The sequence below is a fragment of the Oncorhynchus masou genome, chromosome 4 (genome assembly GCF_036934945.1).
Source record: "Oncorhynchus masou masou isolate Uvic2021 chromosome 4, UVic_Omas_1.1, whole genome shotgun sequence".
Lineage (NCBI taxonomy): Eukaryota > Metazoa > Chordata > Actinopteri > Salmoniformes > Salmonidae > Oncorhynchus > Oncorhynchus masou.
The window spans coordinates 7,758,245-7,782,494 of NC_088215.1; the positions used below are offsets into that span (position 1 = coordinate 7,758,245).

The 24,250-nt window shown below is 44.2% G+C and overlaps 1 protein-coding gene across 2 annotated transcripts in view; it reads left to right on the plus strand.

Annotated features, from left to right (window-relative positions):
• Positions 1-24,250, plus strand: part of LOC135522525 (testis-expressed protein 2-like) — a 65,307-nt gene that overhangs the window by 9,702 nt on the left and 31,355 nt on the right. For both annotated transcript variants that reach the window (XM_064948860.1, XM_064948868.1), the window contains exon 3: positions 20,607-22,164. In XM_064948860.1, the coding sequence (XP_064804932.1) occupies positions 20,632-22,164 (1,533 nt within the window). In that variant the 5' untranslated portion in view covers positions 20,607-20,631. The remainder of the gene's footprint in view (positions 1-20,606; positions 22,165-24,250) is intronic.

The window sequence follows — 24,250 nt, forward strand, 5'->3', positions numbered from 1 at the left end:
TGTGGCTAAATGGAAGCAAGTCCCTGGGAAACTCTTGTTTTCTGTTAAAACAGCCACTCTGGTGTTATAGTTTATTTAGTGTGTATACTGTTCCAAATGGTCAGAAAAATAAATTTATTATTATAATAATTATAATAATAGCCCTCTTTTTTTCTTGATCTCCTTCATATTGATATTATTACTATTATGATCATCATTATAATAAGTAGGCTAATGCCATTAGTATAGCAGCATTGTATAACCACCATTGAGCTGTAACTTACTTAGGCCTGGAAAGTATTCAGACCCCTTGACTTTTTCAAATTTTGATACATTACAGCCTTATTCTAATATGGATTCAATTAGTTTTTCCTCCTCATCAATCTACATAATACCCCATAATGACAAAGCAAAAACAGGTTTTTAGATATAAGAAAACTGATCACATTTTACGTAAGTATTCAGACCCTTTTCTATGAGATGTGAAATTGAGCTCAGGTGCATCCTGTTTCCATTGACCATTATTGATGTTTCTACAACCTGATTGGAGTCCACCTGTGGTAAATTCAATTTGCACACACTCATATAAGAGCCCACCGTTTGTTATAACCAATTTATTCATGTGATTGTGATACGCAATAGGTCAGGCCCTGAAGAGGGCCAGGGTTGAGTGAATAGGGAATGTTTTTCCTAAACAAATGAGGGATTTCCATAACAGTCAGAAATGGCTGTAACTATGTTGCAGCTTCAGCAACACGACAGCGTGATAAACACTGATGTTCTGTGGTGGACACTGCAGCAGGGAGCAGAGAGCGACAATGGGTGCTGGTCAGTCACTTGCTGTCATTTTATATTTTTTACTGCAATCAAATCAATTGCGGTCGGACTACCTTTAGTCATCTGCGAGTCTTCATTTTTTTAAATTAAACCATGCGCTTAAAGCATCAGACGAGCTCAGTGGATATAGTTGCTTTGGTTGAAACATGTCTATATATGGAAACATACACATTTTTAAATATTTCAATTGGTCTACTGGACAGCAACTGAAGACACCCGGCTAAGACTTCTGATCACATTGTCCATTCTGTTAACAGGCCCATGAATGGAGATTGCATTTGGCCCAAAAATTTTCAATATGGCAGCTATTAATTTTGTCTTCGTTGCTCATTGAGTCCTCATACTCCTGAGAGCGCTCTTGTCTTTTCCCCAGGTGTCTGAAGACAGTTGTTTTTCTCAGACAGGGTCAATAGCCTCTGATATTCCTCAGAAGTAATGTCCATTTATAGAAACATGTCAGCCTGTCAGCTATGAACGATAACCGAGATGGGTCAGGCATAGTCTCTGTACCTAGGCACGTCCATCATCCCTGTTACTATCTCCAGGATACAATTACTTGTTTACCAGGAGAAACAGGGTTGATACAAGGAGGGTGGGAGGGAAATAAATATAGAGTAGAAATGTATTCTTTCCAAGCCAATGTCTATTGCCTTTAAAAAATGATATGACCAAGCAAACTGTGATTAGTTGCGTCAGGGCTTGAGTTCTGGTGTCGAGCCGAAAGCAGACCGAAATAGAGATGTCTCATATCAGCTGAAGCACAGACAGACTGTCATTTTGGACCCGAACTGTGGCATTCCAGCCTTTCCAGATCCTCCAGTACATGAGGCCGCGACGTAAGTGATTAGTCGGATGGACTATTTCTTGGCAGCTCAGCCCTTTTGACCACATTAGTCCATTTCGCTATTGATCAAAGTACCGGAGTTCATCGTTAACAGTCAGCTTAGCAATGTCTCACCCCTTTTGGTTTCTTCTACATACAGTATTATTAGCAGTGCAGTATCACAAACTATTGATTGTTCCTCATTTTCTACAGTCTGTCTAGCTAGGTATCAGTTCTTCTTCAGCACTGTTGTGTGCTGTAGCGTACGGTTGCCTTGGAAGTTAGCCGTTGTGGAACTATGTCGAAGTGGCAGGAAAACCCAATTACTTGAGACAGATAAGGCAGCCAGGAAGATATCCGGCATGCGTTGTCTGCCAAGGAGAAAAAAAACATCTGCAGAAGCCAGTTCACTTTCTTAGGTGTGCGTCTGTGTTTGCACACTTTCAGTTGTGTGCGACTGTGTACCACTGTGCGTGCGTGTCCTTGTGTGTCTGGATGACTGAGTGTGTCCGTTAGCCAAGGGGGAGACCAAGTTGGAAGCATTAGAGCCAGTGTTGGTGAACACTGCAGCAGTAGACGGCTGGACAGAAAGGCCAAGAAGATCATCAAGGACCTCAGCCTCCCGAGCCATGGCCTGTTCACTCTGCTACCATCTAGAAGGGTGAGACAGTACAGGTACATTAAAGCTGGGACCGAGAGGCAGATAAACAGCTTCTCTCTCTCCCAGGCCATCAGAATTAAACCGTCAACACTAGCCGTCTTCCGCCCAGTACCCTTCTCTGAACCTTAGACTCTCTGTCACAAGCCGGCTACTACCCAGTACTTTACCCTGCACCTTAGAGACAGCTGCCCGATGTACAGAGTCATTGAACACTGGTCACTTTACATCCTGTTTTACCCACTTCATATGTATTTAGTGTATTCTAGTCAAGACTCATCCTATATAACTACTGTTGTACACATTTTCTATTCACATAATGTCCATACTTGAAGGCTCTACGCTTTTAAAAATTATTATTTTACCAGGATCACGTGTGCCCCTACGTTGAAAAATGTAGTGGTACACAAAGAAATTTAGGAGAACAATAAAAAAAATATTTGCGCTAACAAGCCGTTTTCTTTGTAGTTATGGTACAAGCATGACGGTCACCAATCTGCGCTCAGTGTATTCTCCATGGTAGGGGCTGGGGTACAGCGTATTAATAATTTCAACAATTATCACCTAAATTAAAATTCCAGGTATTTAGGTGCAGATGTGAGTGCAAATGGTCACACTTTTAGAGCCCTGATACTGCCTATACACCATTCACATACATATACAGTACCAGTCAAAAGTTTGGACACACGTACTGATTCCAGGGTTTTACTTTACATTGTTGAATAATAGTGAAGACACAAACTATGAAATAACACACATGGGATGATGAAGTAACCACAAAAGTGTTAAACACTGACAGCTTTGCACACTCTAGGCATTCTCTAAATAGGCTTCATGAGGTAGTCACCTGGAATGCATTTCAATTAACAGGTGTGCCTTGTTAAAATTGCGTTTGAGCCAATCAGGTGTGTTGTAGCAAGGTAGGGATGGTATACAGAAGATAGCCCTATTTGGTAAAAGACCAAGTCCATATTATGGCAAGAACAGCTCAAATAAGCACAGAGAATCGACAGTCCATTACTTTAAGACCTGAAGGTCAGTCAATCTGAAAAAATGTCAAGAACTTTGAACGTTTCTTCAAGTGCAGTCGCACAAACCATCAAGTGCTATGATGAAACTGGCTCTCATGAGGACCGCCACAGGAAAGGAATAAGTTCATTACAGTTAACTGCACCTCAGATTGCAGCCCAAATAAATGCTTCAGAATTCAAGTAATAGACATATCTCAACATCAACTGTTTAGAGGAGACTGCATGAATCAGGCCTTCATGGTTGAATTGCTGCAAAGGAACCACTACTAAAAGACACCAATAAGAAGAGACTTGCTTGGGCCAAGAAACACAAGGAATGGATATTAGACCGGTGGAAATCTTTCCTTTGGTTTGATGGGTCCAAATTTGAGATTTTTGGTTCCAACTGCCGGTTCTTTGTGAGATGGATTGTAGGTGAACGGATTATCTCCGCATGTGTGGTTCCCACCGTGAAGCATGGAGGAGGATGTGTGGGGGTGCTTTGCTGGTGACACTGTCAGTAATTTATTTAGAATTCGAGGCACACTTAATGGCTACCACACACACATGGCTACCACAGCATTCTGCAGCGATACGCCATCCCATCTGGTTTGGGCTTAGCGGCACTATACTATTTTTCAACAGGACAATGATCCAAAACACACCTCCAGGCTGTGTAAGGGCAATGTGACTAAGTAGGAGAGTGAGTGCAGCATCAGATGACCTGGCCTCCATAATCAACCGACAACTACCCAATTGAGATGGTTTGGGATGAGTTGGACTGCAGAATGAAGGAAAAGCAGCCAACAAGTGCTCAGCATGTATGGGAACTCCTTCAAGACTTTTAGAAAAGAATTCCTTATGCATATCTTGTCTAAATTCATCATGTGTGTGTATATGTACGTCTAGATTGTGTTTTCAATTACTGTTACAGTAATGGAAATGTTTTTTGTTTTTTTGTGGACTTGGACATTTTACTGCACTGCTCGGCGCTAGTTCCAAGCATTTTGCTGCACCCGCTGTAACATCTGCTCAACTGTTTACACGACCAATACACTTTTTGTTTTGATTTGAGATGGATGCCCGTGAAACATAGACAGGCAGGCTGCTGCCTACGCATTGAACTCTCCTTAACAAAGCCAGGATTCTTTACACACGCTAGAAAACTCCTAGGCTTGCTTGAAGTAGACGAGTTGAATATGATTAACTTGAGTAGGCTTTCTTATGTAACTCCTGGTGTAACGTCTGGCATCTGTATCCACAGCCAATTAGACACGGATCTGAGTTTTCCACCTCCACCTCATCAGAATGAAGTTGTTTTGGAATCAGTTTCAGTTAGCATCTGAATAGCAGACGCATCAAAATGTGTTTTTATAACACTCGGGGAGTGATTCGTCCAAGAATCAAACAAAATACATTGTTTTACCGGGCCAAACGCGTAAATCCAGTCAGTTTTATACGGATGTCTGGTGAAGTTCATATTGTTCCACTCATTCTTAAGTTGTTGGATTTGAAACATGTCCAACTTTTTAAATTTATTGCCTTCGTCAATATTGTCAGAAAAACGTAAACTGTTTTACAGTACCACTTTCCAGTGCATAGTTCCCACCCTGGTACAGCAATTAAAACTGCTCCAAGTTTCTAAGTCGTAACTAAGCTCCCAAATCACAATAATTAGCCTCTGTAGATCATGCCCCCTCAAACGAGAACTGCAATTGTTATGTCTGTAATTATAGCTGAAGTTCAAACGAGCTCAGCTGTGAGTGACAGCGTGAACACTTGAACCCTCGGTTCAACTTGGTAGTCCAGTAGCAGACCCAAAAGGCTCTGGGTGTTGGCTCAGCCATAGGGGGAGAAAAAACAAACATTGCAACCTACCTGTAGCCGTAATGGCTGACTGGCAACAGCCAAGATTATCTAGCTGCGTCGGTCATGTAACCAGAGCAGTGGAACCAGATCACTGTGTGGCGGGCAGCGTAGCAAATATGTCGCTGTCAAGGCCGTGTAGCTCATTCTAAGATAATGAGGGCCTGTTTAGGAAGTTGAGTGGCGGTTAAGTGAGGAGTGCATTATTCATAATGGACGTCATGAGGGGTCAATGAACCGATATAGCTCACATTGATTCAGCCTAAAGTGTGCATGTTAAATCCTTTCCCCTCCGCTGGGGTCATGGAATTCTGAAACAGACTTGGGAATGGGAATCCTGATTTGTCGTTATTCTCTTTTCATTTAATCAAAATACATTTTTATTTGTCACATGCGCCAAATACAGCTGTTGTAGACTTTAGTGAAATGCTTACAAGCCCTCAACTAACAATGCCGTTTTAAGAAAATGGGATTAAGAAAATGTTTGCTAAACCCTCTTCCATTAACACGTTGTGCTGGCTGGTAACTCTAGCAGTTATTGTCCTGAGGTGTGAAGTTTAATTTGCCCTTTGGTCTGAACGATTAAATCTGCCATCAACACTGGGCTGCTTTCAGAGGGAGAAAATACACCCTTTGTGTGTGGGCGAGTGCCCGTTTCTGCGAAATTGTATTGTTCTTTTGAAAAGGGGAATCAAATGAAATGTTATTTGTAACATGCGTCAAAAACAACAGGTGTAGTAGACCTTACTGTGAAATGAATACTTACAAGCCATTAGCCAACAATGCAGTTCAAGAAACAGAGTTAAGAAAATATTTACTAAATAAACCAAAGTAAAAAATGAAATATAAAAAGTAACACAATAAAATAACAAGGCTATATACAGGGGGTACCGAGTCAATGTGCGGGAGTACAGGTTATTCGAGGTAATTTGTACAGGTAGGTAGGGGTGAAGTGACTGCATAGATGATGATAAACGGCGAGTAGCAGCAGTGTAAAAACAAAGGGGGGGTGTCAATGTAAGTAATTCGGGTAGCCATTTGATTAATTGTTCAGCAGTCTTACGGCTTGGGACCTAGACCTGGTGTTCCGGTACCGCTTGCCGTGCGGTAGCAGAGAGAACAGTCTGACTTTGGTGACTGGAGTCTTTGATCATTTTTTGGGCCTTCCTCTGATACCACTTAGTGTATATAGGTCCTGGATGGCAGGAAGCTTGGCCCCAGTCATGTACTGGGTTGTACTCGATACCCTCTGTAGCGCCTTGCGGTTAGATGCTGAGCAGTTGCTATACCAGGTGGTAATGCAACCGGTCAGGATGCTCTTGTTGGTGCAGCTGTATAACTTTTTGAGGATCTGGCAACCCATGCCAAATCTTCTCAGTCTCCTGATTGGGGAAAAGGCATTGTCGTGCCCACTTCGTCTTTCTTGGTGTTTGGAACATGATAGTTTGTTGGTGATCTGGACACTAAGGAACTTGAAGCTCTTGACCCACTCCACTACAGCCCTGTTGATGTGAAAGGGCCGTGTTCGGCCCTCCTTTTCCTGAAGTTCACAATCCGCGTCTTTTTGTCTTGATCACGTTGAGGGAGGTGTTGTTGTCCTGGCACCACACGGCCAGGTCTCTGACCTCCTCCCTGTAGGTTGTCTTATCATTATTGGTGATCAGGCATACCACCATTGTCGTCAGCAAACTTAATGATGGTGTTGGAGTCGTGCTTGGCCACGCAGTCGTGGGTGATCAGGGAGTACAGGAGGGGACTGAGCATGCACCCCCGAGGATCAGTGTGACAGATACTGTTGCCTACCCTTATCACATGAGGGTGGGCTGTCAGTATGTCCAGATTGCAGAGGGAGGCATTTAGTCCCAGAGTCCTCAGCTTAGTGATGAGCTTTGAGGGCACAATGGTGTTGAATGCTGAGCTGTAGTCAATGAACAGCATTTTCAAATGTGTTCCTTTTGACCGGGGGGAAAGGGCAGTGTGGAGTGTGATTGTGATTGTATCATCTGTGGGTCGTGGGTTTCTGGGATGTTGATGCCTTTCAAAGCACTTCATGGCTACCGACGTGAGTGCTACGGTTATTTAGGCAGGTTACTTTCACTTTCTTGGGCACAGGGACTATGGTAGTCTGCTTGAAACATGTAGGTATTAGACTCGGTCAGGGAGAGGTTGAAAATGTCAGTGAAGACACTTTCCAGTTGGTCCGCTCATGATTTGAGGACACGTCCTGGTAAACCGTCAGCCCCGCGGCCTTATGAATGTTTACCTGTGTAAAGGTCTTGCTCACATTGGCTACGGAGAGCGTGATCACACTGTCGTCCGGAACAGCTGGTGCTCTCATGCATGTTTCAGTGTTGCTTGCCTCGAAGCGAGCATAAAAGGCATTTAAACCGTCTGGCAAGCCTTATTACATCTTGAAACCTTTATCCTTGGCCTGCTACAGAAATGTAGTGCCCTATATAATATATTTCTTAATTTTTGTCCTGATTCCATTTAAAAAAAATTTTTTTGTTTATTGTTTTGGTTTCAGTTTTTTACTAATTTTATGTTTTTAGTCCAAAACAATACTTAAACCACATCAGGATACCACTTTTGAGGTCTGGGAAAAATATATGAAAGTGATATAAGTCTTCCAAGTAGGCATTGGCTACTTTGTAGTTAAAATTTCATTGAGAAGGTTTTTGGGGAAGCCTTTCCATCTACCAGCAGACGGTTTTAGTGAAAATAAACATTTGCACCAAAGAAAACAACTGAAAGACAAACCAGTACAAATCATACATATATATATTTTTTAAATCATTAGCTTTATCGCTAACGTCTACACAAAGTGTAGACTAGACACACATAACGCACACTGATGGGCATTCCTGTACCATTTCAGAACGTTGCAGGAAAATATGAATCACTGATGCATTTTGTTCGTGTTTTGTGATTTTAAGTTCAATGAATTTTCGAATAAGTTCAATACATTTAGGGTTTCATCCGATCGGCTTTAGGCGACATCGGCATGGCTCCTGTCATTAGAGGACATTTGCCATAGGCTGCACTGAGTCGCATTATGTGAAATCCCATTGCGGCCTTGTTTACACGTTAGAACACTGGAATGTGAGATATAATCTACACCTCGATTAGGCGGATAAACTAACTAAATAATTAAGATTTCTTTCAATTTGATCGTAATTTTCTATATAGTCTACATTTTCTCCTTCTGAACTTCTGACACGATTGGGTGATCACCGACGTGGGGTACTCAATGATTTGACCTCTTCTTTGCAGTTCCACCTCAGACACCGCCAAAACATCTTGTTTGCGGGTTGGTGTTTGCTATCGCCATGTAACGCTTGCCTACTAAATTCAATAAAATAAAATAAATGTGTTGTTGAATTCCATTTTTAATGTCTGGATTCTGTGAATCCGCCCCGCGTTTTCCACAACGCAGATTTTAAAGGGCCCTAGAAATGGTCTGATGAATTCACCTGCAACCTCTATCTTTACCTTGAGACACAGACTTCGGCTCTGTTGTGTTCGTACATATCCAACCAACATTACCAGACGTGGACTTGGAATGCCAGCGATACAGATTTTTTGGAAGATGCAAGTAGAGAGACGAGCCAAGAGCATGTTTTTGGGGTTGTTAACCTCGCGTGATGGTCCAGTGAACCGTACCAGAGGCCGCTGGCGAGTGAAGAGAACGGACATAGAGGAGCACCCTCCAGCTCTCGCTCTGCCTTTCTCTCTCGCGCTCTCTCTCTCTGCCTCTCTTGGTCTCTCTCGCGCTCTCTCTCTCTGCCTCTCTTGGTCTCTCGCTCGCTGATGGGCTTGTCATGAGCACTTTCTCTCTTTGCTTCTCATACTCTCTCACATCTGGCATCCACTTAGCACTAGGCTAAGTGCCCTAAGTCTTAGTGGGCACTGGGCATGGCGTCACATACTGGAGCCATGTCAGCCCCTTTCTCACTGAAAAGAACAACTGAACCACAATCAGAAATGTTGTTTGGGATGTATTGGAAATCTGTTGGACCTTTTTTATCTTTGTAATACTGTAGCCATTTGGAAACAAATAGGCTACTGTTATGTAAGTAGCAGCTCAAACATGGATAGACTACTGTTAGGCCTGCAGGATGTTTGTTAATGCCTTTGGGCTTTTGTATAGACCCGTTGGTAGGTTCTATATAGTGTGCACGTTCGGTACAGTATCGGGCCTGGGGGAGAAGTATCAGGCCCTCACCCGGACCGTTCCTGTTTAAAGAGAACAAGACAGAACATTTATTTTTTACATAGACTTCTGGGTAACTGAGCACACTCTCCAATCAAGCCCTGGCCCAGAGCATTGCTCCCCAGCAGCAGTGACACAGCTTTTCCCTGGAAGTTGCCTCAGGAACACAGTCAGCTCCTTGTTTACAAGTGTCTCTTTGAATTGGCAGTTAGTGCGGGTTGAAGAAACTTCCTGCAAGACCACTACATTCCAAAAATACTGTTTTAAGCCTGTGCACATACACAAAATACCACTTCAAGAGTGTATGACTGAGTTGTGACTGTATTGACAGGCTGCCCTGTGGTGACCCTGTCTCATTGACTGGGATATTTTTACCCAGCCAGTTAGCACTGGCCTGTGCATCAAAACGCACGCACACACTGTTTTTAAACTGGCTTGTGTGTCAACACATTATCACTCACATGTTTATTCATGCACACTAGTTCACACTTACTGGTTAACACAACATATGCAAACAGTCAGGCCTCCAGCACTCTGATCCTCTCATCTAGTGTTCTCTGTGGAGAGAGACACACACACACACACACACACACACACACCAGCCAGACCTACAGCAGGCAGCCAAGGGCAGGTGTTTCAGCGCTTGTGTGTGGGGAAACTGTCAGGTGTTCTCGAGTTTTCTAAAAGTGTCAGACAACAATGTCCGTAGCATGTAGGTGGTAGAGCGGCTTGTGTCCTGTCCCCTGGATTTACTGGCCGACGATGTCATCAGTCCTAGTTTAATAGCTGGTTGTGCTCAAGCATGAGTCAATGAGGCTTTCACGTTTAGAGGAGTGCAATCCACAGAAATGGATTTGGCAGTGTCCTTCACTTTTCAAGCGGGGCCGTGTATAGTAACCCTGGCACACAGGTTGTACTCTCACAAACACTTCACGTAAGGCAATGAATGTCGTTAGCACTAAAGTTGTCGTCTAATAGTAACTAACGGGAGTAGGGTGAAGGGGAGCGTAAGCTGATCCTAGATCTGTGCCAACTGCCAACTTCTGACCCAGAGCATAGAAGGTTTCTATGCTTCACTTACTAGAGCAAAAGACCAGACAATTGATAGCCGTGATCTCATTTCACTGCCCGGTATTTCTCCTTGCCCCGCCGGTTTTGACCACAGCAGCTCCAAGTCTGTTGGGTGAGGGAGGCTTGCTACACTAAGATTGTTCAGACTCCAAACAGGGGTCAGGTGTAAGCACACTCACTGGTCTCTCTCTGTCTTCCTTTACCTCACCTGTCTATTCCCCCTCTTCTTTCTCTCCTCTCTCTCTTTCTCTTCAACACCCTTCACTATGCTCTCTCTTTCACCGTTTCCCTACCTCCAATCCCATCCTCCCAGGTTCTCACCTTTTTATACTTCAATAACACACACACACACGTTGCTATCAGCTCAGTCAGTGTTAGCTAAGCTCCAGCACACTGTGCTGTTTACACCTATTCAGCCGCCGCCCCTCTCTCCCGTAATCCCCTCTTTCTTATCCCCTGCCTGTGCTCTGTGTCAATGGCATTAGCACAAAGGCATTTTCATACCCGGCAGACTCGCACCCACCAATTCAATAGAATTGGAAAGATTATTACGCCACATGTTTTTATTCTACATTCTATCTCCCCCCCAGGTTATAGGGGCCCGTCTCGCAGTTTATTGGGAATTTGCAGTGTATTACATCATGTAAAAGCATCACTGCGAGGGATTCACAGGGAGAGAGGGCTACAAACATGTTTTGACTTCCCATTTCCTCGTTTTCAGCACCTTTTTAATAAGGTAGTGTTATCTTAAACACCCTGGTAAATTGCCTTTTCAAAGGCGACAGCAACAGGAACTGTTCACGACACATGGGAAGGGGAAGATGCTTTCACCGTTCACCAATAACCAGAGGCTTTGGCTTTGTGTTGGGTTGTGTGGGTTGACATTGCTTTGGGGGTTTCAGTAAGCGACTCTGCAGGTAGTTGCAGTATTAGCAAAGTGGTGGAGGGGTTGAATAAGTCAACAGTGGGAAAGTAGTGTGGGAGATTATTGCTAATCCCTGCCTAGGATACATGGGCTGGGATTACACAATCTCTCCAACACACCCTGGAAGGTTGGGGGTGTCATCTCTCTGACAGAATGAAAGTTAAGATCTCTAGGCTTTATCGTTTTATGTGTGTCTCAAGCAATCTTGGTTGGTGAGCTACATTATCCATCGGTCCCATTGGGATTGGTGATGGAAGGTAGGTTTGACTCAAAGAACACTCAAATGCTTTGATTTGGCCAATCGTGTCTTCCTCTGAGTTGCATATAGATTTCAATTTTCTAGCTCATCTTAATACATTTCTACACGTGATTATGAAGACATCCGCCAAGCACCTGTCAAGCCTCCGCAAAACAATGACGGCGATGCACGTTCTGACTTCTTCATCTTGACTCACACTTCCCCCTCTCCTTCACACGGACTTATTCTCTCACCACTTTCCTAATGTCCCCTGAACGCTAGCGGCCAGAATTATCATGGTTATTCTGGATTGCCATTTGGAAAAACAGCGTTTTGACATTTGAGAAGGCCTCAGGGGGGGCTAGTGATGTGAGGCTATGGTGCCACCCCTCCTCCTAGCAGCCTGTTATTTCTGTCACATGGCAGACACAAGATGACTTGCAAAAAATACCCCTCTCCTGAGGGTTAAACAAGCTACCATGGAAACAAATTATTTCAGAGGTTTATGGCTGTCAGACCCTAGGCAACATGCTATCAACGCTCAGAAAGAATGAGACTATCTTCACCCATAGAGCATTATCAGCAGCCCTGGGCTGTTTTTTAACCCAGGATAATAATATTATTTACATGCAGTGTGAGCCTATAATGCTGTCCTTAGTGGTTGAACCACAGGAAAGAACATCAAAATATGACATTGGTGGTATTACCTGGGCAGTCCGCCTATGTCATCAACCCGAGGGAACCTTTTCCACCAGATACCAGCTCAGACTGGTTTGATGTGGTTCAGTTTCAAGTGTTAAATGTGAGAGCCGGGCTGTTGAAAGAATGTCTGATATTTGATATCCTTACTGACCTGAAATCACATCCTTTTTTTTTTTTTTTGCATAATTTCTAGCACCAGCTCCCACACATTGAGTCTTATTGTCTAGCCCTTTTTCTTTCTGACTGCAATCAGCAGTCCAGCTAGCAGGAACAGTGAAGACCTCAAACTCCTTGGGCCCATTTATTTTGCTGCTGGGCGAGCTAGCCGCTAAATCGATGTGAAAGCTAAGCAGATGCTAACATGCTGATTGGATTAGGGCTAGCAAATGAGATATCGGTGAGCGTGATGGGTTTTCCTAATGGCCGAGTTAAAGCATAGGAAATATTTTTTTCCCTCTAATTCCACGTGTTGTCGTGGTAGAAAAAAACAATGCATCGCCATAACAACAAGTTTAATTCCTTCCAGGAAGGGTTTGTTGCTAGTGGGAGATGTAGGAAATTGCTAGTCGGCATGACGACTAGATATCAGATTTCTCTTTAATTAGCTTACTACTTAAACTGCTGGTTGCACAATCCTCCATTAATGAATATAGGATTATCCGTTGTTCTTGCTCCCTCGACACAGCTTTTCCTGTTGGTGCATTATGGTAAGAAAGCATACAACAGTTGCAATTGTTCAGGTTCTCACCTATGCTGGTGAAAGGATGAATAATATTGATACTATTGGCATCACATTACCTTGTATGATTCTGACGGGTTGAAGAAAAAGGGGTCGTTTTGTGTCGAGGTTAGAGAGAGAGAGAGACGGGTCAGAGGTCACGGTTCCTGGAAAGCTTACCTAGTAGGAAATCGGCAGCAGCAGGAGAGGTCAGTGCACCAGGCAGCTCATTGCCAAGCCTGTTCTGTCGGACTAAATCCTCTTGTTTTCACTCCCCATTGTTGTTTTTCTTAACAGGGGCAATGTTAGAAAATGTTTAGGGCTCTCACCTTTTACCGTTATCTTGAAAGGAATTGCTTTTACCGAGGCCTATTTATGTTTTCCTTGTTTGTGAGCGTGTCCGTGCATGTGGTCCCTTCTCAGTAATGTGTGCGCCCCTGTTAGCAATTAGCTGAGCTTAACGCCTCAGAGAATTATAGTAGGTTGTACAGTTTTGTCACTTGTTTGCATTACGTTTAATAAGACCTATATGGGCCCCAACTTGTTACAACAATGAATACCATCCTCCTCAGGAGATTTGGATAGAATTTCAAGAAAGTGCCCTTCGAGTCTGAGAACTCAACTTGCATGACTCGGCATCACCCCACAATGGTCATGCTTTCCTATGATGTCAAATCACATTGATGATATCATTACTCAACTATACATGCTCCTCACTCACTGAAGCATTATGATAACTCTATATTAGGGTGGGTGTGTGTGTGTGTGTGTTATCTGGTGAGAGTGTGACTCTGAACACCTAAGCCATTTCCACTCATTGACATCAACTTTCCAGATTTCTCTTTAGAAAGCACAGTAAAAGTGCAATATGTGCCATGTAAAAAAGCTAACGTTTCAGTTCCTTGCTCAGAACATATGAAAACTGTTGGTTCAATATTCCCAGTTAAGAAGTTTTTTTTTTTTAGGTTGCAGTTATTATAGGAATTATGATTCGTCAACTATTTCTCTCTTTACCATTTCTATTTCATATACTTTTGACTATTGGATGTTCTAATAGGCATTTTAGTATTGCCAGCCTAATCTCAGGAGTCGATAGGCTTGAAGTCATAAACAGCGCTCTGTTTCAAGCATTGCTCAGAGCTTCTGGCAAACAGTAAAGTTTGAATGAATGCTTACGAGCCTGCTGCTGCCTACCAACGCTGTCAGACTGCTCTATCAAATATCAAAACATAGACTTAGTTATAATATAATAAACACACAAATACGAGCCTTTGGTCATTAATATGGTCAAATCCGGAAACTATCATTTCGAAAACAAAACGTTTATTCTTTCAGTGAAATACGGAACCGTTCGGTATTTCATCGAACAGTTGGCAACCCTAAGTCTAAATATTGCTGTTGCATTGCACAACCTTCAATATTATGTAAAATTCTGGCAAATTAGTTTGCAACGGTCCAGGCGGCCCTAACTGTTGCGTATAGCCTGACTCTGCATGCAATGAACGCAAGAGAAGTGACACAATTTCCCTAGTTAATATTGCCTGCTAACATTAATTTATTTTAACTAAATATGCAGGTTTAAAAAATATACTTATGTATTGATTTTAAGAAAGGCATTGACGTTTATGGTTCGGTACATTCGTGCAACGAATGCGCTTTTGTTAAAACATCACCCGTTTGGCGAAGTAGGCTGTGATTGGATGATAAATTAACAGGCACCACATTGATTATATGCAACGCAGGACAAGCTAGTTAACTACACATGGTTGATATTACTAGGTTAACTAGTGATTATATGAAGATTTATTGTTTTTTTTTTTTTAAAGTTTAATGCTAGCCAGCAACTTGCACTCGCGTAACAGACGATCAGCCTGCCATGCAGTTTCCTCGGAATGCAATGTAATCGGTGTCCAAAAATGCGGATTAACGAATTGTTATGAAAACATGAAATCGGCCATGCCGATTAATCGGTCGACCCTTAGAAACAATACCTCCACTTCGCTGATCCTCAACACTTGGGCCCCACAAGGCTGCATGCACAGCCCCCTCCTGTACTCCCTGTTCACCCATGACTGTGGCCAAAAACGCCTCCAACTCAACTCATACTTATTTTACTCATACTCATACTTAAATACTTATTTTCCACCATAATTTGCAAATAAATTCATTAAAAATCCTACAATGAGATTTTCTGGATTTTCTTTTCTCATTTTGTCTGTCATAGTTGAAGTGTACCTATGATGAAAATTACAGGCCTCGCTCATCTTTTTAAATGGGAAAACTTGCACAATTGGTGGCTGACTAAATACTTTTTCCCCCACTGTATATACTATATTCTATTCTACTGTATCTTAGTCTATTCCGCTCTATTGCTCGTCCATATATTTATATATTCTTAATTCCATTCCTTACTTAGATTCGTGTGTGTTAGGTAATTGTGGTGAAATTGTTAGATTTCACTGCACTGTCGGAACTCGAAGCACACATCTTCTAAACATGTGTATGTGACAAATAAAATGTGATTTGATTTGACATTCCTCCATTCTTTTCCTTCATTAAACCAACTTCTCCTGCAGAGGCACAGAGAGCAGCTTTTAGCAGCCAAGACCAATCCATAACAATCTGGCAGTCTGCTGAAATCATGCATTATTTATTGAGGGAAGGAAACTGATCTTGGATCAGTGGCTCTCTGTCTGTAGCTGTGAGTGGGGGAACAGCAGGGTAGAAATTATACTGACCTAAGAGCAGCATTTTGACCACACCTTGTGTGTTTAGCATACAGGTATGTGCATGTTTGCCTGTGTCTGCTTGTATGTGTATTGTTAACTCGTGTGGATAATGCGCACCGTAGGGTGGCACAATATGGGAACATAATCAAATTGCCATGTTTTTGTTAACCTAATATTGAGATTTGTGATTTTAGTTGCGATTTAGATCGCAACACTTTGGTGAACTATTTGGAATCATAGAAATTAAATGAGTATTCCGATTTTATGGTTGGTGTTTGGCATGACAACTAATGAAAAAACGGGTAGAGTGAAAGTTGTTGTGACAGGGTAGGAACCATAGTGTTGGTCAGCATCCCAGGGGACCCTTGATACATTAATGGTGTAAAAAAAAAATATATATATATATATATATTGCAGCCTCTTGCGACATGTTAATATTGCAATTTAATTGTGCAGCCCTCGTGCACGGTATGCATACAATTGTAGAGGTGGCAAGTAGCCTAGTGGTTAGAGTTTTGGACCAGTAACCGAAAGGTTGCAAGATTGAATCCCCAAGTTCTGCCCCTGAACAATGCAGTTAACCCACTGTTCCTAGGCCGTCATTGTAAATAAGAATTTGTTCTTAACTGACTTGCCTAGTTAAATAAAGGTCAAATGAAAAAAATTATAACTTTAAACGGTTAAGGCTATGAGTAGAGGAGGGTAGGCTGATCTTAGATCTGTGTTTACATGTAACTTCTAGAGCTGTTCCATTGGTCACTTCCAGAGATATCACCTGACAACTAGGGCAAATAACAAGCGCAAGTGTCTAAACAGTACCTTGTTAACCTGGCTTCCAAAACTATCTCCATCCCTTTAGTTTGTGCCATAGACGAAATCCCAGTCTAGGCTTATTAATTGGATGAGCACTCTCTCCGTGACTTCTCTTGTGACTGTAAGTGGGATACCATGGTCATGTGATGCACGCAGTCGTATCGTCTTAGCCTCGTGGAAACATCACCATTCGCCTTGTTACATCACTCGGAGACCATTGCCCATGGTCTATTGCTATAATAATGGTTAAATGACCATTGAACCACAAAGGTATACCGTTAAACGATAAAGCCTTGGACGCTTGAGATAAGGACGGACTATGTTCGTTAAAGTATAGCATAAACAGCAGTTATGTTTGTATGCCAAGGGTATGGTTGTCATTCCAGTATGACTATCCTACCCATAGGCAAGTGGTAGCCTGTGGTTTGGTCCATTCTACACAGTTGAATACCCAGTATGGCTTCCTCATGCATTGTTTCATCACTTTCTTGCCATTATTTCCAAAACAACATCTCTTGTTTATGGTCAATGACACAAGCAGTCATAAGACAAGCCTGTGTTGTGCGTTGCCATGTGTGGGCTGGATGATGACCTCACCGTTTGCTCTCTATCGACATCCAGACCAAGGGTCACATGATGAACCAACCAACCAGTCCCACACTGTTCAATCCATTCCCAGTATTACAGCTTTGGGACAGTCTCGTTATGTGGATATTTTGGTCCCTTATAGCTTGTTGTGAAAGTGTTTGTTCCCGTTCTGTGGCAATCACAGAGAGTACACTCCATCCCACTTTGTTTCTATTACCGTCAACAAGCTTCAAAGAAGTTCCACTTTGGCCTTTCTAAAGGATTTATTTATCTTCAAATAATTAGTCAGGCATTTTATGTATTGCTCTGAGGGGTGTGTGTGAGCATGTGAGAGAAAGACCCAGAAAAGGAGGGACCGTGTGTCACCCACACATTTGAATGCTTTCATATGATGTGTGTGTGTCTCTCACCTGGTGGTGTCACAGTGGGGTTATAATCACTAGGTGTGGGTGGTGTTATCGGCCTGCTGGGAAGGCTGACGCTGAACAAGCACAGAGAGACACAGCATGGCATTCTGTCAGCCTCGACCCACTCAACCCTTTCTCTCCCCCTCACTCCGTCTGGGAATGAAAAACGGTGATTCATATTCAGATAACCATGTAGTCATCTATTCATCCATATAGCCATGCATTCATGTCAACTTGGTAACTTCCAGGAAAGCCTGCATTGATTTTGACGACTCTACCATTCCCTGTCTTCGTTTATTAGGCTACCTTCTAACCTTCCTTGCTTCTTGTATTCTGGTGATATCGTAGACTCTTACGATCGATTCAGTACCATTTTATAGGGATCGCCTTTGATTTTGCTCCCATTTGATCATTGCTATCGTAGCCATGATTTCAGCATTAGCCACTCAGAGACTAGGACATAGTATCGGCCTCCAGGGTGTTATTTTAGGTTCTTTCACCAGCCTTGCAAGCCAGCTGGTCCCTCAGTGTGGTGGCAATGCTTGTCACAATGGCTCAGACACGAGGTATTTGGCAGGGTCTACAGTCAATCACGGATTACAAAAAGAAAACCAGCCCCGTCGCGGACCAGGATGTCTTGCTCCCAGACAGACTAAATAACTTTTTTGCTCGCTTTGATGACAATACAGTGCTACTGACACGGCCCACTACCAAAACCTGTGGACTCTCCTTCACTGCAGCCGACGTGAGTAAAACATTTAAACGTGTTAACCCTCGCAGGGCTGCTGGCCCAGACGGCATCCCCAGCCACGTCCTCAGAGCATGCGCAGACCAGCTGGCTGGTGTGTTTACAGACATATTCAATCAATCCTTATCCCAGTCTGCTGTTCCCACATGCTTCAAGAGGGCCACCATTGTTCCTGTTCCTAAGAAAGCAAAGGCAACTGAGCTAAACGACTACCGCCTCGTAGCACTCACTTCCGTCATCATGTAGTGCTTTGAGAGACTAGTCAAGGACCATATCACCGCCACCCTACCTGACACCATAGACCCACTCCAATTTGCTTACCGCCCCAGTAGGTCCACAGACAACGCAATCGCAACCACACTGCACAGTGCCCTAACCCATCTGAACAAGAGGAATACCTATGTTTAGAATGCTGTTCATCGACTACAGCTCAGCATTTAACACCAAAGTACCCTCCAAACTCGTCATCAAGCTCTAGACCCTGGGTCTCGACCCCGCCTTGTGCAACTGGGTACTGGACTTCCTGAGGGGCCGCCCCCAGGTGGTGAGGGTAGGTAACAACATCTCCACCCCGCTGATCCTCAACACTGGGGCCCCATAAGGGTGCGTTCTGAGCCCTCTCCTGTACTCCCTGTTCACCCACAACTGCGTGGCCATGCACGCCTCCAACTCAATCATCAAGTTTGCGGACGACACTACAGTGGTAGGCTTGATTACCAACAACGACGAGACGGCCTACAGGGAGGAGGTGAGGGCCCTCGGAGTGTGGTGTCAGGAAAATAACCTCACACTCAACATCAACAAAACAATGGAGATGATTGTGGACTTCAGGAAACAGCAGAGGGAGCACCCCCCTATCCACATCGACGGGACAGTAGTGGAGAGGGTAGTAAGTTTTAAGTTCCTCGGCATACACATCACAGACAAACTGAATTGGTCCACCCACACAGACAGCTTTGTGAAGAAGGCGCAGCAGCGCCTCTTCAACTTCAGGAGGCTGAAGAAATTAGTCTTGTCACCAAAAGCACTCACAAACTTCTACAGATGCACAATTGAGAGCATCCTGTCGGGCTGTATCACCGCCTGGTACGGCAACTGCTCCGCCCACAACCGTAAGGCTCTCCAGAAGGTAGTGACGTCTGCACAACGCATCACCGGGGGCAAACTACCTGCTCTCCAGGACACCTACACCGCCCGATGTCACAGGAAGGCCATAAAGATCCTCAAGGACAACAACCACCCGAGCAACTGCCTGTTCACCCCGCTATCATCCAGAAGGCAAGGTCAGTACAGGTGCAACAAAGCAGGGACCGAGAGACTGAAAAACAGCTTCTAATATTAAGGCCATCAGACTGTTAAACAGCTACCACTAACATTGAGTGGCTGCTGCCAACATACTGACTCAACTCCAGCCACTTTAACAATGGAAATTGATGAAAAAAAATGTATCACTAGCCACTTTAAACAATGCCACTTAATATAATGTTTACATACCCTACATTACTCATCTCATGTATATACTGTACTCAATACCATCTACTGCCTATGCCGTTCTGTACCATCACTCATTCATATATCTTTATGTACATATTCTTTATCCCTTTACACTTGTGTGTATAAGGTAATAGTTGTGGAATTGTTAGATTACTCATTGGTTATTACTGCATTGTCGGAACTAGAAGCACAAGCATTTCGCTACACTCGCATTAACATCTGCTAACCATGTGTATGTGACAAATAAAATTTGATTTGATTTGAGATGTGTTGAACTCGATCCCCTATCAAAGGACAGAGCTCAGCCAGGTGAAGTCTTTAAGGGCTTAATTCATTTCCCCCTCATTGTTTTGGCCCTGCTTTCAATAAGGATATTATAGGGGCCTTCTCATAGGAATCGACGACTGTAACTCGACTTGATTAACTTTTTGTTAATTGCTTAGTGATACGCCTTCTAGTCCTGCTATTGGAGTAGGTTCCTCCTCCAAACCTCGATTTAACAGTCTCATGCTCATTGTTCAACCCATTCTTTGTTCTGGCTGAGTTGAGGTTGTTCGATAATGACACACTATGGGGACATCGTGGACTAAATCGCCTACATGTCTGACATTGCCCTCCTGTTTGTGTAGGTTCATGTGTTTGTTTGTATTTGCGTAGGGCTGTGTGTGGTCGATAATATCAATACCCATTTAACGCCATATACTCTTTTGTAGTTGGGAGTTTGTTTGGTGATGATACAGTATGGGGATGTGTGTAACCTTTGCCCTCTCCCTGTCTATCTCCCTAGGCTGTGACCCAGCAGGAGCGCTGCGATGGCCAGCTGCCACAGTAGCCATGCAGACACCGCCGAAGCTCCTCCTCCCTCAGCCTCACGGCCGCCAGCCATGCCCAAGCTCCACGTCCAGGGCTCGCTGTCCCGGAAGTCAATCACCATCCACTTCTCGCCCCTGGGCGAGCAGGAGGAGGAGAAGGAGGAGGAGCTCTATGGGGCAGTTGTGTCCTCTCCTCTTCCCCCTGCTGGACCCATAAAGGACCCCCCAGGCATTGTGACGGCCCTGGAGGCCAGCGAGGATCTGATCCTTGATGGAGCCGGGTTGGACTCTGAGGCTCAGGCTGCAGTTCTGCCTATGTTGTCCTCAACTGGTCCTCAAAGCTCCATCACCTCCACGTTACCCTCTGAACTGAAAAGCTCCTCTCCTTCCCCTGCCACCACCTCCAAATCCACTTCCTCCAAGTCTAGCGACAAACCTTTCTTCAGCCTGGTCAAGTCTCTATCCTCTGACATCATTGAGCCTTCTGAAAATGTCTCCATCTCCCCCGCTGCCTCCACTTCTGTGCGCCACTGCCACCCGATGAAAACCCTGGTCAAGTCACTCTCCTCTGACACCTCCCAGGAATCCCCCCCTTCCTCCTCCTCCTCGCCCTACCGCCTCTCGGACTCCCGCCTCAACCTGCACCTCTTCAAGCAGTTCACGCAGTCCCGTGCCCCAGTAGGTGTCGTTGCCGGGGCTGACTCAAAGACCGCCCCCTCCTCGACGCTCACCTCCCCAGACAGCCGCAACTTCTTTAAGGCGTCCGTGGAGGCGAGCATCGAGGACACTAAGCGCCGTTTCTCCGAGGCCATCTACGAGCCTCTCCAGCTGTTCAATAAGATCATGGAGGACAAGAGTGGAGGCATTGGCAGCAGTGCCTTTCGGTCCAAAGCGCTCTCGACCAGTGCTTCGGAGCTCACCTGCCTGGCCTCCCTCAACAACGGCCAACCGGAGAGCAACAACAACAACAACTACAGCATCAAGGAGGAGGAAACCGGAGATGACTGGGAGTCTGAGGGAACTGGAAACGGAGCCAGCTCTCCAAATCCCACCTCTGACACCAGAAGTCCTAAAATGTCTTCCGCCTCTCTCAGCCTGGACAATTGCTCCATGTCAGCCCTGGCCAAGCTGGAGGACGAGGACTTCTGCATCCTGTCTAGTGAGGACTTTGAGGATATCGAGGGCGATTATGGAGACACAACCGACAATACATGTAGCCAAGTCAGACTGCCGCCTAGTGGCAGTCCAGAACTATGCAGTGATGACAAGTCAGAGGGAGAAGGTCCGCCACCCAGCATTCCACACTACACCCTGATCATCATCACAGCGCTGGTCTACGGGTACTTCGTGTTGCCCCTGCCCACCTACGTTGGGGGTATGCTGCTGGGAGTGGGACTAGGGTTCATGCTAGCTATCGCTGTGGTGTGGTTGGCCGGACCCAAGCCTTCTGGCAATCGCACCAGACATCCCAGACATCAGGGGAGGCTGAGGAACATGGCCCAGCTGGGCATCAAAGAGCCAAGCATCTTCAAGGTGAGCAACTCTATGATCTTCTAACCTATTGGTTCTCTAACCTCTCTTCAGGGACCCCCAGATGTTTCACAATTTAGTTGTGCCCTAGAACTACCACTCCTGATTCACTAAACAAGGGCCTAATGATTAGTTGAGAAGTGGAATCAGTTGTGCTAGCTCTGGAATAGAGCAAATTCATTGGACAGGCTGGGGATCACCGAGGAGAGGTTTGAAATCACTAAAACCAATTAACTGAAGATTTGCAGAAATCTATGGTCACACCAATAGGCAGTGGTGCTGAACACAGACCCAAAACTGAAAGATTCGTAAGACCATGTTATTATTACTTAGCTAATGGACAGAATTCTGTTCGTTAACAATGAGAGACCTGCTGTGGTAAGGTATGACGTTGAACTTTCCCAATACTTGTGTTATCAGAGCAAAGTTGCTTAAGACCGACCATTAGAGATCTAGGTTGACCTGTAATTCACTAGCCCTGATCCCGTTGGTGTATATTGTACATATTTTTTAAGAAGAAGCCGGGTGACCATCTTGTAGCCTGGTCTTAATTGCGACTAATTATTATTTTAGCTCCTGCTGTGCAATACTCTTTTCATAAAAGCACCTTAAAAAATGTCCAATGTTCTCAGATTCTTCAGAAGTCCCAGCTGGAGGATTTCCTCCCTGCTTATTCCCTCCTAATTCCAGGAATCCTCCAGCTGGTGACTTCTTCAAAACCTGTGAACTTTGGGAATTGTGCAAACCTTGTAGAGAATGAATTGTAAGGGCACCACGAAGTAGGTCTAGATCCAGGTCTCTTTTATTACTGACTGATCACCTACATGTAACTGCCAAACTAATGGAGACGCCACCAAAGTGTCTTAATAGGGTGTTGGGCCAGCATGAGCCTCCAGAACAGCTTCAATGCACCTTGGCATTGATTCTACACGAGTGTGGAACTCTATTGGAGGGATGCAACAGAAATTCCATAATTTGGTGTTTTATTGGTGGTGGTGGAAAATGCCATCTCGGGCGGCACTCCAGAATCTCCCGTAAGTGTTCAATTGGGTTGAGATCTGCTGACTGAGACACACGCAGACGCACACAGACACCCTATGCTCCTTTGAACCCCCTCTTTCAAAGTCACTGAGATCTCTTATAGATATTGTAGCCTAAATAATGTGCAAAAGGGAATTTTTATATGTGACACGACGGCAGGGTAGGCTAGTGGTTAGAGCGTTGGACTAGTAACCGAAAGGTTGCAAGTTCGAATCCCCGAGCTGACAAGGTACAAATCTGTCGTTCTGCTCCTGAACAGGCAGTTAACCCACTGTTCCTAGGCCGTCATTGAAAATAAGAATTTGTTCTTAACTGACTTGCCTAGTAAAATAAAGGTAAAATAAAAAAATATTTTTTTTTTAAATTAAAATGACGGGATGTTAATTTCTTAATTAACTCAGGAACCTCACCTGTGTTGGCAGCACCTGCTTTAAATATACTTTATCCCTCATTTACTCAAGTTTCCTTTATTTTGGCAGTTACCTGTACAACATCATGATCCGTGACTGGCTTAAAGGCATACTCTAGGATTTTAGCAATGAGGCCTTGTATCCACTTTCCCAGAGTCAGACGAACTAGTGGATACCATTTATGTCTCCGTGTCCAGTATGAAGAAAGTTAGTATTGGTTCGCAAAACTACCTCTAACTAGTGTTAGCGCAATGACTTGAAGTCTATGAGTATCTGCTAGCATCCTGTCACAGCCTCTTATAGTATCTTCTAGTCTCCTGACTAGTCTCGCCTCTAGACAAATATAGACGACTGTTGTGACAGCCCACATAAAGTGCCATTCAGAGAAGAAATACGCCTATTTGAGCAGTAAATGAGATCGTCCACGCTTCGACTCTTTCACCGCTTTGATGTCAGAGGGAACAAAAGAGTGAGGCTCCGAGGCAAATATACCTCATCCTCCATTGTTAGCGCTAATAGACAATAAATTACCTGAGGGAAGCCAGCTGTGCATTTAGCAGCATTAGCACTCAAATGGATCAGACAGACCATAGCCACTGTGGCTGTATATCATACTCAAAGCCTGTTAGCCTACTTTC